General features: G+C 49.0%; 1 protein-coding gene across 1 annotated transcript in view; it reads right to left on the reverse strand.

Moving 5' to 3' along the window:
• Window positions 1-247: 247 nt before the first annotated feature.
• GNG7 (G protein subunit gamma 7) overlaps window positions 248-14446 on the reverse strand; it is a 114423-nt gene continuing 100224 nt past the window's right edge. The window contains exons 4-5 of the mRNA XM_054979410.1: window positions 5837-5957; window positions 248-4937 (exon numbers count right to left, since the gene is read on the reverse strand). Of these exons, the coding sequence (XP_054835385.1) occupies window positions 4812-4937; window positions 5837-5917 (207 nt within the window). The 5' untranslated portion in view covers window positions 5918-5957 and the 3' untranslated portion in view covers window positions 248-4811. The remainder of the gene's footprint in view (window positions 4938-5836; window positions 5958-14446) is intronic.

Here is a 14446-nt window from a genome sequence, read left to right on the forward strand (position 1 = left end):
TTTCTATCAGTCAGCCCTGCCAGGCTTGGGTGCAAACAGGCCACATGATACAAACCTCTCCTGACTGATCTCTGCTTCCAGGTGTTTGCAGGGGTGGTGGCCTCTCCTGCTGAAGGAGGGGAAGGCTGAAAGCAGGGGCAGCAGCCTAGCCTAGCCGGAGTGAAACCTCCACGTTACTATGGATCCTACCAAATTTGTGCTCCTATGGACTCAGCTTCAGAGTTGGAAGAATGACAGAACGTCCAGCAAAAGTGAGGGCTTTTTTTAATTCGGTGTGTTATCAATTCACTTTCCCCCCTTAAAACAGCAATTCCACAAAATATTAAACACTGTGCAAGAAATTGGTCTATGGCACACTGGAAATATGAAGAAATTACAAAATTAAAAAGGAGGAGAAATTAGAGAGAAAGGTGATCAAGCCTACAATTACATACACAGATTTTTTTTAAAAACTTTCCTAAAAGTCTTTACGAACTTCCATTTGCTTTTGGCAATGATATCAGGATTTGGCAAATGAGAACAATAAACCAGAAAGAGAGAAATTAAAAGCACAAAATATCCAACATGAAGCTGGGAATTTCTTTTCTTTTACAAAAAAATATGAAATAAATGTGTGTTTTTTTTAAAAAAAACCTTATTAAATTAAAAAAAAAAGATCAACTTTTTAAGTACTCATTGAAATAAAGTTTTGGCAAAAGAGAAGGAGCAGTTGGTGTCTGTGGAGGGCGTCCTGAAAGAGTCCTGCAGGTAAAAAAGACATGGAACAGAAGTAGCCTTGCTCAGCTAGGATAGGGGGGGGGGAGCTCCTGCTCTATTTTTGTGTGTATCACCAGGGTGGGGAGACTTGGCCTCTTTTCCTTAAGAAAGCAACAAAGCAGCTCAAAGGATAATTCATAGCTAAGCGAGCTATATGGCTGGATGAAAAAGACGACAGTGAGGTTCCTGTTACCTTGGACGACTGTGGAGAACAGAAAATGTTAAGAGGCGCAGGGTCTTTCCGACCAGCCTGCCAAAAAACATCGTCTACTTCTCCACGATTATTAACGTTTCCCCCTTTTGTATTGGGCTGCTCCATAAGTGAGGCCAAGCTGTCTTGCAGCAGAGAGAGAGAGAGAGAGAGAGAGAGAGAGAGAGAGAGAGAGAGAGAGATGCAACCATTTTGGCTGGCTGCAGGGATGAGTTTCCAAGCCATCCCCAGGATTTTCAGAGGATTGGTGCACACCCCAATCCAAGTTATGAAAGTCTTGTGTGCAAAATGGCTCCCCCTCATCTGAAAGGGGGAAGATGTCGGTCAGCCAGTTTAGTTTTCTCTCTCTCTCTTTCAGAACAAATTCAGAAGTTCCTAAGTGGGAGGGTGTTGACATCCAAACTAAGGAGCCCTCCGAAGAAAGCTCGATACCAAGAATGCCAGGCACGGAACTCCCATCTCCTGGGACTCGCACAGACACCTGCCCTTGCCTTTCTACCTTATACAGCACTTTAAAAAGTCCACAAAAGGGTTCTTAGTTCTCTGTGTTGTTTTGGAGAGACACACAAAGTACGAAGCTGCTACCGGTAAATCTACACGTATACTGATGCTCTATAAAAGAAAAAGAAAAAACCACCCACAAGTCACAGTCACCCATTGAATTCAGATAAGGAGAGTTAATTAAAAAAACAAGCGAGTCAAGGATTTGCAAGCCCTGCCTGGCCCCTCAACATCCCTGCTCCCCCAAGTCATGAGCAACCCAGGCCAACTGGTTCGCTACAAGGAGGCTGTTGCCTTCGGTTCTACACATCTGGTGGTTGGGGGGGGGGGGACGGGGACGCTGCTTTGCTGCAAATTCAGCACACTGAGCCCAGCTGCCCTGTGCCAGTGATACGGGGAGGTTCTGTCTCCCTTGGCCCCCATCTCTTTCACAGTCCTTTTGCATAGCTCAGCCGAAGAAGGGCAAGTTCAAAGGACACATGTGATGAATTATTTGGCACGTGTTCCCCTCCAATGTGCTCCTACTTTCTCATTCTCCCCTCCTCATATTGCAGCCCTTGCCCAGTACCCCCACCTCCTTCTCAAGCTGGGCCTGGAAAAGATCACAAAGAACCCTACCCGCGTCCGAAAAGTGGGGCCTGATGACTCGGGGGGGGGGGGAGGGGGCATTCTCATTACACAGGCCAAGGTTCACCCAGCACCACCTGTATGTCTGCTGAGCACCCAACTGCTTAAAACCCTCTTTCCAGCAGCGCGAAAGGGGGCAGGCAGGGGAATGCACCCCAGCGCCCTCAGCCTATAGAGGTGACCTGCCTGTCGGAACTAGTGTGGCAGAGAGCCTGGGAAGAAATGATGACGGAAAAGATGGGCCTACAAAGGAGTTTCTGGCAATCCCGCTTTGGCAGCCTCCCCTCCAGCCCCGGGTGGATCAAACGCAGCACCCCTGAGGAAGCCAGCCTGGAGTTCAAGGGCTGGTGGGCTCTTTCCCTGGTAGCACCTTGCCTGGCAGAAGAGAGGTTAAGGCTGGAAGAAGAGAAAGCCTCTTCTGGGGCAACGAGCACCTCACGGGAGAGGGAAGAATGCGACCCCCCAACCGAGCTGCCTTCCTCTTCCCCTCTGACAAGAGTGAAAACAGGCCGTTCGCCGGTTCCAAAGGTTTCGCTCCAGAGGAAACATGAATTGACTGGAGGGGTGGCCTCCTTGAGGACTGCTGGCTAGAAATGGCAGGTGTGGATTGAAAGGCTGTTAGCAGGCGAGAGAGAGGAAGCAGCATCTGCTCATGTCACAAGATGATGGGTTTCAGGGAATATTTGTTAAGTACATGGGCTGTTCTAGTCCACTAGCGATATAAATGTCCTTGTGAGGCATCAAATGCAACCCGTCAGCAGCATATACATCCCTGTGCCACGAAAAAGATAAAAGAGGGCCACAGAGCTGTTCAAAACCAGACAGCAACGAGCTGCCCCCCGCCCCCCCAACAGCACTAAGTCAGGAGCTTTTTTTGTCTCCTCTGACTGGAGGAAGCAGATTCTCTGGTGCTTCAAGCTGAAGTCAAGCCTGCCCATTCTTGCCATACTCAACCACTGAGGATTTTGTAGCGTGGACCTTGCACACATCTTAAGATCTTAAGCCCCTCATTTCTCTTACCACCATTAGGACATCTGGGCTAGGGGCTCAGCTCATCCCACCCAGCTTAGCATGGTTAACTGCGGGACGGAGGAACGCCCTGCTATTAAAATCAGATGGAGAATGGAATCAAAGATGGTCCACGAAGGCAAGTGAAGGTTTTGCAGTCACCCCTCACTTCCCCATTTGGGACACCAAGCAGACCAGGCTGTCTCCAACCCTTCACTAACCTTCAGGCCTCCTATAACTTCACACCAATTATTAAAGGAAGGCTCCCCTGCAACTTTGTCTGTAGGCATCCTATCCCAGTTTGGAAATGTGTTATTTGGTAACGAAGAAGCCGGCTCAAGACTCCCTCATCTGAGGCTGGTCACCTAGCCATGAGCCAGAGCACCAATCGCAGGTCAGAAGGTGGGAAATGCAGGCTCCTCTCGCCGCTACAGGAAATGGACGGTAAAGAAAGGCCTACTGCTCACAAGCTAGCAGCGAGAGCAGCAAGGGGGGCTCTTGCAAAGAAGGCCCCCTGGAGGTGGGCCCTGGTAGGCTCCTCACATCCATAAACAGAGAGGGCTTTCGAAGCTGCTGGACCTCAGCAAACAAGCAGCTGGTCCGTCGGCTGTTTCCTCTGTGCAGGAATGGACTGGCCAAGAATCTCCATTCTCTACCACTTGCTTGTCTTTCCAGAGTTCAGCTAGCGTACGCATGCATGCCCTTCCTTGGAAAGGGAGCTTGGTATAGCAGACGGACACAAACAGTGGGCCTTCCAAATTTAACTCTATGAAGATTACTGGAACGAAGGAAGGGCTCTTATGACAGGAGGACAAGGAAGGGAAGTTAAAAGCGAGGGCTCCGTGAGAGAGAATTATCTGCACCATCCACATGTGGGAGAGGACGGGGAATAAAGCCAGCAGCACTAGAGCAAGAGGCAGGGAAAAGGTGTTCTCCAAAGGTGATCTGATGGCAAACAAAGGACCCTTTTTTCCATCTCTTTGCTCCTTGAAATGAAATCTGCTCTCCTATGAAGCTAAAGAGTTTACTATGGAACAGGTCACTGGCCAATCCCCCCCACATTGCAGGGACACAGCTTTGGTCCCTGCTGTTTACACACACTGTACAGTAACATGGTGCTTCCCAGCCACATGGCACATCTGGGAATGGACAGAACGTTTCATGATTTTCATACAATGACCCCGCAGAATATGGCTCCTGCACATCTTGTGCCCCGTCTCCCACTGGCCTGCACCCCGTGGCATAAATTCTGTATTCCGACACTTGAAAATATTAGTTTTATACAATAAAACACATGCGCACGCACACCCGGCTCTGGTCTCATCTCTCAAGACAGAGGCCAGGTCAAAGTGAAGTCAGTGGCTGTGAATCCAGGCTTGGCCCCATCTCTCCAAAAGTTAGTGCTGTATTAAAAACAGATGCCCCTTTCCTCTGCTCCCCCCTCCCTTTAAGCAGAACCTTGGCTTTGTTTTTAAAATTGGAACCCTTCTTGGGATCAGAGGTGGACCTTGGATTTGTGAACACTTTTTAGATTTTTCTTTTTTAAAGAGAAGTTTTGTGGACTGCCAGCTAAGCTTGAGCTCCCAGTCCTTACCCCTCTGCGCAGTTTTGAAAGTTTGCGTGACTCGGCTTTAAATCGGTGCAGGCTGGCGCCTTGCCTGAGAGACAGACAGAGAGACAGAGAGCAAACATGCAGGCGAGGACCAAGCTATAGGATGGTGCATGGCTTCTTGTCCTTGAAGGGGTTCTCAGAAGCAGGAACGCCAACCAACAGAGGGTCGTTCCTGGCCTGCTGCTCACAATAATTCATTAACTCGGAGGATGCTTTGGAGACCTGAGAATGGAAGGAGGGGGAAAAAGGGTTAGATAAAATAAAAAAGAACGGTTGCAAGAACTTGCTTTAAATAGATTGTTTGCTTCCATCTCAAACAGGCACTTCAAGTCTTGTTTATTTAACAAAATGATCACGGTGGAAAAAAGCAGAAAGTTGAGAAAGGGAGTGCGGAAGGAGTCACAGAAAGAAGAGCACAATTTAAATGTAATCATGGATAAGGATTCCTCTGGGCTGGCCTCCTCCTCCTCCACCTCTTCCTCCAGGAAGAGAGAACCTCTGAATTGTGGCTGCTCTCGGCTGCTAAAAACAGAGTCCTGGAAGCCACAGCAAAGCAGCCGGCGGGGAGAAATGACTTCAGGCTTGAGTTTTATTTTAGTTCAAAGATCTATTCTGGGAACCAAACCCTCAGGAGACGGGCTGAAACCAAGACGCAAGGGTGGGACGGAAGGTACAGGCACAAATTTCGACAAATTACAAGACAAGAGTGAGCCAGGCTGGACTCTTTGGGGACCAGTCCTGGAGACTGTGGTGCTAATGCAGGATACTTAATAGAAGGGTTGTCTGTCCTCAGATGTCCAGTCTGCAATTCCTCTTCCCGGGGTGTTCTCATTCAACCACACTGGAGGGAGCAGAGATATCACCACGTGGTTTCAGTGGATGGGATTTTCCTAGTTTAATGTCCTCCAAATACGCCTAAGAAACATATTCTTATATTTGCATGGGTTCATGCTTTCTTTTAATGCTGCCAGCCAGTGAGAGGAAAAAACCAGCTAGCCTGACTATTGTCATGCACTGAACAGTGGTTCTGATATATGGGAAAAATCAGCCAGTGGTGTTTTTTTTGTGGTATGGAGCCACATATGATCGCACGCTCATGGCTGCCATTTGCCGATTCTCACCTTTATCCTCTCGATGCCAGCTTCAATGCGCAGCTGCTCGACCAACTTCCGGGCCTGGGCTATGTTGTTAGTTGTAGACATTGTCTGCCATCAGTTCTAGGCCCAGCCAGCACCGAAAACTCTGGAACAAAAACAGACAGGAAACAGATTACTTTTCTGTCTCTCTTTGGGGAAGCGGCTGCCCCACCTGGTGCACCTTGGAAAGGGAGTCTGCTTTAAAATTAGGCCCCTCCTACTCGAAAAGTGATATTGAGCAGAAGAAGAGAGAAATACAAAACCAAAGGGGAAAGAGAGTAGAAAGAAAGGGGGTGATTAAGAGAGGGAATGAGAGGCTAAGAAGCCGGAAAGAGGTGATCCTGAGTCCCGTGCTGATAGAAACAGAATGGCAACAAACAAACAAAATGAAAGAAAAAAAAAGATGCCACAGACAGAAAGGTAACCAGATAGGAAAAGGAGGCCAGGTGTGGTGGCAGCGGTGGTCCTTTATAAACAATACCACAATGGTGTTAAACCCTGGAGCGCCATGCCTCTTGGTCCTGCATGGATGGGTAGTGAGCCCAACACAGCCTGCACATGCTCAGGGGCACCCACACTCTATATTTATTTCAAACATTTCTACCCTGTCTCTCCACTTGAGTACTGCAACAGAATAAAGGATGATGTAACTGCAACAAGAGAACGCAATAAAATAAGAAGAGGGAGGAAAAAGGAAGGAAAACCATTAAAACTGCTCCTGATTGAAAGACGGGGTAAAGATCTGAAAGATAAACCCTAAGCACACCACAGCAGAAAACCAGAGGGTGGGGGTGCCTTTGATACCCCAGTGGGTACACAGCAGGGCCTTCTCAGCAGTGGCATCTCCTGGATCAGAGCAGGTTTCCTCAGGATGCATGGCTCCATCCCTAACACTTTGGCCATCGGCAAATATAATTTCCTGAGCTTTCCTCTAGCTTGCGGCAAAATGTGCTGATTTTTAAAAAAAAAAAACAACTCAACTTTTAGCATTTTAGATTTATCTGTTCTCTCCTTTAGGACTTATTTTTTTAAAATTCTGTGGAATGCTAATTTGTCCTATTTTATTGCCTAACAGCAATTTAAGAGCTGGGGGAGGTAGTAATGCCTCAGCTTAGAGGCTGAGCTAAGATTGGACCTGCAGGATTCTGGCCCTTTGGTCTTCTGATATTTTTACATAAACCTGTGGCAGACTGGTCTAAAATTACATTGCTTGATGGAAACTCCATGTGCAGAAGCAGTATACCACTGAATGTGAGATGCTGCCGACAGGCATGGGGAGAGGGGGCTGTTGACTTCTCACCCTGCTTTCCCAGTTGGGGCATCTGGCCACCCCCAGGTGGAAACAGGATAGTGGACTAAGCGGAGAGTCCAGTAGCACCTTTAAGACTAACCAACTTCACTGTAGCATAAGCTTTCGAGAGCCACAGCTCTCTTTGTCCGATGCATCTGACGAAGAGAGTTGTGGACCTTGAAAGCTTATGCTACAATAAAGTTGGTTAGTCTTAAAGGTGCTACCGGACTCTTTACTATTTTGCTACTGCAGACTAACACGGCTAACTTCTCTGGATCTATGGACTAAGTGGGTGAATCCTCTTTGCAGCACTCAGCCCTGGAATGTGTCCAACTATTCGTTTCAGGCCTCCCTCTGCCAAAGTAACTTACCATTTATGTAACACTGAAGGGCAGTCAAAGCATTTCACATTCATTATCTTGCTGCAGTCCTTACGACAGTCTTTTAAGGTAGGCGGGTATTATTATTGTCTGTGTTTAGAAGAGGGGAGGTTTCTGGGGCAACAGTGGGGCACGAGTGTGTGCAGGGCTTTTTTCTGGGAAAAGAGGTGGTGGAACTCAGTGGGTTGTTAGCACAGGGGGCAACTCTTGGTACCACATGCGCACGCACAAAGTGTGCGCACACTCTTAGGACCACACAATGGGTCAGCTGGAACAAGGGGGGAGTTTTTTAAAGTTTATATCACCCTCGGCGAAAATGGTCACATGGCCGGTGGCCCCGCCCCCTGATCTCCGTGCCGCTTCAGCGGTGCCGAGGGCAATCTAAACGCCCCTCTGTCTGGAGTTCAGCGGGCCAGTGGGAACTGGTGGGGGTGACAGCAGCATCAGCCCTAAAGGAACAGCAGCCCCAAGCCAGAGCAACTCCGTCCCCTGGCCACTTTGAGCTTAGAAGCACCCTGCATCTCTTGGCTTTCTCCAGGAGGAATCCAGCCAATGCACAATCAAGGGAGGAAACTTGAGTTTCAAAGTGCAGCAATCACCCCCCCCCCCACCCCACTCCCGGCTGACAACGCTGCTACTGAGGACCTGCCAATTTCCTCATTTTTCAGCTCTTGTGAATTGGCCACAAGCCTACGAGCACCTGTTTCTTCCTGTCCCCTTCAGAAGAAAATGACAAGCCAGTGTTGCCGAGCTTAAGGCCGTCTCCTCCACTGGCAGTGGCTCACCAGAGTCCTGGACAGAGAAAGGTCTTTCCTAACACCAGACACCCTGGGGGGGATGAACCTGGCCTGGGAACTTCTGCTGGCAAAGCCCACCGTTTGTTTGAACAGCTCACAATAACCTTATCCAAGATGCCCTCTCAAGTGTTTGGCATCAAACAGCGTGGCCTTTGCTAGTGACTCCTGCCATGAAGATCCCAATAATTTCAACGCTTTTTCTGGATGACTGGCAGAGGCACATTCTGCACCTCGCCCCTTCACAATGCAATCGAGAGACCCCAGCTTCTATGTCCTGAGGGTTTTTCTCTCCTTATAGATCTACCCGTGCAAACTGCCTGCCAGGAAGGACTGGAGTAGGACTGGAATGGATGGTCAAAGACCCCTACCCACAAAACTAAGAAACTAGAATTCAAAAACTGCTCAGGATCCAACCAGTTGTCTGAAAGGCCAATAACTACGAGTAGTAAACAGTGTCCTGGTGGCCTCTGCTGAACATTGCTTTGCAACAGAGCTCTCATTTCTAAGAAAGGGCCCATTAAAGTCCTTGTAACCTAGTTAATGGTTGGTGAAATCAGTCAAAACAGCTCTTGGGAACACCGAGTACCAGCATCCTTGGGCGGCACACGGGGCGGGGGGGGGGGGAGATGGCTTTCCTGCTCTGCTCTGCAAGTGAACAACCTGGACCATGCTGGAGACTCTCTGTTTGCACTGAGCACAGCCCCACTACCCAGGGACTCTCCCACAGATGGACCTCATTTTGAATAAGTGGCTTGGAGCCCAGGTTTACAAATCACTGGGCAGGCAGGAACAGATTGGGAGAGAGAGAAGCAAGCAATGGAGGCTGGGGCAGAAGAACTGGGTTAGCTGGGGTGAGTGGGATCCATGCTCACGCCAGTGAAACAGCCGGAGCTGCCTTTTACTGACCATGGGAGGAAGCCCTTGCTCAGGGTTGTCCATGCTGGCTAGCATGGTGTCCTCGATACCCTTTGAGTGAGAGATGCTGGGGACCTTCTGCTTGCAAAATAGGTGCTCTGCCATTGAGCTCTGGACTGCCTTGTGCGGATTCAGACCCTGGATCCATCTTGTATCAGCCCTGTCTCCTCGGACTGGTGGCAGTTCTCCAAGGCCTAAACCTGAGAACGGTCCCTCCCAGTCCAGTTCGCTGAGATCATTTTCGCTGGAGACCAAACCTGGGCCCTGCCAAGCATGCACCCCGTCACCCACTGTGCCTAAACACAGAGCATCCGAAGCGGCTGTTAACCCATTCGGTGCAGACAACGCTGAGCTTTGAGTGTTCCAACATGTAGCCAAGTAAATGAGTCTAGGGTTAGGGTGGTAGTAGGCTGAGACTAGCACTAGCTGAAGCTTCTCCATTACTAACCTGCTGGGGCTTGTGCTTTGCTTTCTATGTGTGTGAAATGCAGGGCCAACCAGACTCACACTGGAAGTACTTGAGAATAGCCTTTTAAAAACTTCTGGGAATTCGAGACACAGAATCCCCCCCAGCACGTGCCTCAGCCCAGAGAATCTGCTGGCCATACACACACAGGGAGAGGACTAGGTCTGGTGGGGAGAGGAGAAGAAAGTCCAGTGCAAATAAGAATCTCGCCGCAGCTTATGAAATCTAAGTGAGCTGCTCAGAACTGGAGAAGGATAAGCTGGCTTGTTTTTTAAGTCCCAGCCACTGAGGCCAAAGTCTGCTGCCCTTGGGAGACCTGCCTGTTGCAATCTCTCCGCCTCATTTCCTTGCAACGACAATCCACATCTTCCTGAGGCAGCCTGACGCGGCAGTTTTGCTTTTGTGACTCAGCACTTTTCTCCACTGGTCCAGGCCTTCTCACCCACCACTTCCCAGCTGCAGAAAGTAAGTTTCTCCAGATTTTGAACTCTTCTGATGGGAAAGGCACAAAAAAATCTCAAGAGGGGGGAGGAACAGGAAGGAGGCTTGGGGAAAAGCCAGTCCTGTTTTGCATGGCAAACATTGCAGATAGGGCTATTTACAGTACAATATGGGCTCCTTTCTGGCACTAGAAACCTTTTTCCGAGGAACCAGCTGCCTGGCCTCTCTCAAACAAAAACTAGAGCTGGGAGAACCAGGCAGCAGGAAATGGGAGCTCTATGCAAATGACAGCAAATTCTGGCCTCAGCAGCAAGCTAAGATGAATTGAGCCACGCTAATGGTTTGCCAAGGAGGGCAGAGAGCTCACAGAAACTTGAGCATTTCCCAGAAGTCAAGGTGGTCTGTTAGAAAGGCAAAATCTGTAAACACCAAGAACACTAGAACCCAGGGCCAGCTTCAGCTTGTGGGGCAAGATGCTTTCCAGTTCACTCCCCTTACAAGCACATCGCCACCCTCACTGCCGCCGCCTCTACTCTCCTCCTTCAGGCAGAGAAAGACAGCAGATGGCAGAGAGGGTGAGGTGGGGGCACACCAGAGGCTACTGTGCCACTGCCCAGCAATGCCCAGCAATGCCAGGAATAGAGAGTTGGTGGAGGCTTGCTTCGTAAAATAAGGAGGCGGCAAGCTTCCAGGTCAAGAAGTAGCAGCGGACACTGCGAGGCCCCTGTGCTTTAAAAAGAAGTCCTTCAATACACGTTCAATACATTAGGCCAGATATTTTATTTATAGACTTACAAAGGGGAGATGCAAAGCAGCTTACATTCTTCTCCTCTCCTCCATTTTATCCCCACAACACCTCTGTGAGCTGGGTTAAGCTGAGAGCACACAACAAGCTTCCACAGCAGAGCAAGGATTTGAATCTGGGTCTCCAACACTTTAGCCACTACACGCCATGCTGGCTCAGAATTACCAGAATGGCAGTACAATCCTCCTCCTCCTCCTCCACAAATCAAGCAAAATTACTGATGGACTCTCAGGAGGAAAGCCTCACCCGGGAAAGGGCCCGACATGTAGCCTGTGTTTCCCAGAGAAGACAAGTCTGGTGTTGCAGTTGCAGCCAGTCCAGAGGCCATTTTTGAGGAAGGGGAGCAAAGCCATGCTTGCTGTCAATCATTCATCCAAAACATGACCTGGTGCATTTTTTGCTTCACTTTTAAACCTTGTGCATTTTTCTATCATGTTAATGTTCAGCAAGGTGCTCCTTATTTCTGGGTCACAGGGGGAGGGATGCTGGATAGGAGTAGATCTGGGCAGGGGGTTGGACTAGATGACCCTGGGGGTACCTTCCAACCCTATGATTCTATGACCCTATCCAGGATTCCTCTGCAGCTAGTCCTGTGCTGGGCAATGGGGCTTGCTCTCAGATATGTATGGAACCCCCCCTTCATTGAACCTTAACTGCACTCTGCTCTGTTCTAACCAGGAGAGGAAACCATGAAGGAGGAGGCAACTGAGTAATCAGAGTCTCGTACTAAACATGTGCTGCTAGTAGAAATTACAGCAGATCAGTCCTATTTTTACAACTCAGCTCATTGGTTCCTCTGCAGCGGGAGACCCAGCCTGTCTCTCTCACAACTCTGTTCTTCTGTCTCTTTGAGAGACAGCCCCCCCCCCCTCCAGACTGACAGAGCCGTTTACAGCACAAAGAATCTCCGCCTTTTATAGTCAGATTGCTTCAGCTTGGTGACTCATGGCCATCCAGGGATGACATCGGCGGGCTGTGAGAAAGCATGAGTCAGCAGCAGGCACAGTAAGGAGGTGCCCCCCCCCCACGCCGCGCCACACTCTAAACCCATCAGAACAAGGCCCTTAATTGGGATTTCTAGGCTCTTCTATTTTTATGACCCTAACCAGGAGAAAACGTATTCCCTGATCCTGTGCATCAGACTTGCAAAACGACATGATATTTTCCCTCTGAGGACAAATAAAACCAAGGCAGTGTAATTCAATTCAGAACCAGTCCAAGCTCCACTTGGACACCAAGTGCTTGATCCTCCATACATGGAGAGGGGGGTATCTCCTTTTTCCAGCTGGTACGGGTAGAAATTACACTGAGGAAAAGGCAAAGCCTAGAAGTGCAAGAAAGATTTCTTATAATAAGCTGTCCCTCTACGGTACTTTCAAATACCTGAAGTGCTTCCGATACATTTTCTTGAACCCATGAAACGCGGTGAGTGGGAATATAATCCATCAAGGTCGGTAGTGTCTACTCCAACTGGCTGCAACTCTCTGGAGGGTCTTAGATAGAGGCCTTTCATGTTGCCTCCTACCTGTGCCTTTCAATAGTAGATGCCAGGGATTGAATCTGGGACTTTCTGCAACCATAGCAGATGCTCTACCACTGACCCACAGTCCCTTTTCCAAGGACGGGTGCAACCTTTATAAGAAGCCTAAAAGGCGATTCAGCTGCCTTATTCCCCCTGCCCCGCCACGCACTGCAAGTGAAGTGGGAATAAAACTAAGAGCCAAACTAGGGCCAAACTACAAGTGACAAATGACACAGATTGGACACTTGTCAGCTTCCCTCAAGTTTTGATGGGAAATGTAGGCAGCTTGGCGGAATGTTGGACAAGTGACAGCTGAAAAGTCCATTGGACAGCTGTTGGAGAGCCAAGCTGCGAGACCAGGACGCCTACATTTCCCATCAAAACTTGAGGGAAGCTGACAAGTGTCCAACCTGTGTCATCCGTCACTTGTAGCTTGGCCCCTAGATGATACAGCATCCCCAGGGATGCAGCCACCATTTTACCTCTAGAATTCCCTCACTGTACAAATGCTGGGGCAGGGAGCAGTCCGGCTCAAGACTATGCCATGCGGGGTGGTTCCTGTCTTCCCCCCCTGCTATTTTCAAGAGCCCAAACAAGCCCCTCTTCAACCTGTGCTGCAGTCCGAAGCAGGATCTGATCCCACGGCATTTGTAAAGTGAGGGAATTCCAGAGGCAAAATGGCAGCTGCAGCCCCAGGGATGCTGTATCATCTCATTCGATCATTGCAGAGGTGAGACTTAAACTGGGGCCCTCCAGCATGGCTTAGATAGTCAGCAGGTCCCCGGTCTGGATCTGCTCTTATTCCATCCGATTCCAACATTCCCAGTACATTTTGAGAAAGAGAGTGTGTGTATGTGTGTGTTTCCTGGGGCAGGGGGGACTCAGCATTTAAAATTAAGAAAACAGAGCTTGGCACCAAATCACTCCAGCCTTCTCCAGATTAAAAGGACTCGTTCAACAACCTACGCAGGCAAGCTGGAGACGGCAGCTTTTTACAGCTAATAAACCTGTGTGGAATGTTGGGTGGCTGGCTGTTGTTTTCTTTACAATTGTGTAACTATTTAACGAGTCCACTGGCGTGTGCACAAACTCAGCAGCCGCAATGGCTGCTGCCTACCATTTGCTAACCCATTTCGAATCCTACCTCAGACAAGGGGTGTGTGATCCTGCAACCCTCTCCCAACCTCGAAACACCATTGAGGGATCTGGAACATGGCACCTGCAGCAGACCTGACAGCAGGGGTGGAGAAGGAGGATGCTAGAGAAATCATTCCCTCCTTGTGTCCAGTGAAGTCACACAGAAGACACATTTTTCCAAGCAAAGGAATCACTCTGCTCTGGCATTTCTACTGGAACAGGTTCCGTCTGGCCCTGAAGCCCATTCTCATGGCTACTGAGCTTTCACATGTTCACAGTTTAAAGTGGTGTGGAAAACAAAAAAGCCTGCCAACAAACACATGGGTCATACTGCTGCAAGGCAGGAGGGTGCACTTTTAAAAACACAGTTTTAATTTAGTTGAGGTATTTCAGAAAGGGCATGATTACTGTTATCCCAAAATGGTGGGAATGTTGATATTTTGGGAATCTGTTTCAGGCTCAGTAGGGGTTATCAGTAGGCCTGGCTAGAGTCCAGCTCTACTGCCACAGCTGGTAAATCTGGCTTCCTGAGTCCAGCCTGCAGATCTACGGCCATGGTGCTTGTGGACTTGGTGTCCAGACTCAGATGCTGGGTATACCCCCCTCTGAAATAACCTGGAAAAAGCCCCCAAGAATTCAGGGTTTAAACTTCCAATTCCAAAATTTCAGGAGTGCCTTTTGCCATTTCAGATATCCCTGAGCTGAAACGAAACATCAACTCTTGGGTATAATTTTGGCTTGGAAATATTCAAACGCACGCTCCACGGGCAGGTGCCAGAGAGTGACCACAGCTCCCCGTGTGCATGTAATAAATGCATGTTTCACTATCATGGAATAAACA

Source organism: Eublepharis macularius, chromosome 5 (assembly GCF_028583425.1).
Source record: "Eublepharis macularius isolate TG4126 chromosome 5, MPM_Emac_v1.0, whole genome shotgun sequence".
Classification (NCBI taxonomy): Eukaryota; Metazoa; Chordata; class Lepidosauria; order Squamata; family Eublepharidae; genus Eublepharis; species Eublepharis macularius.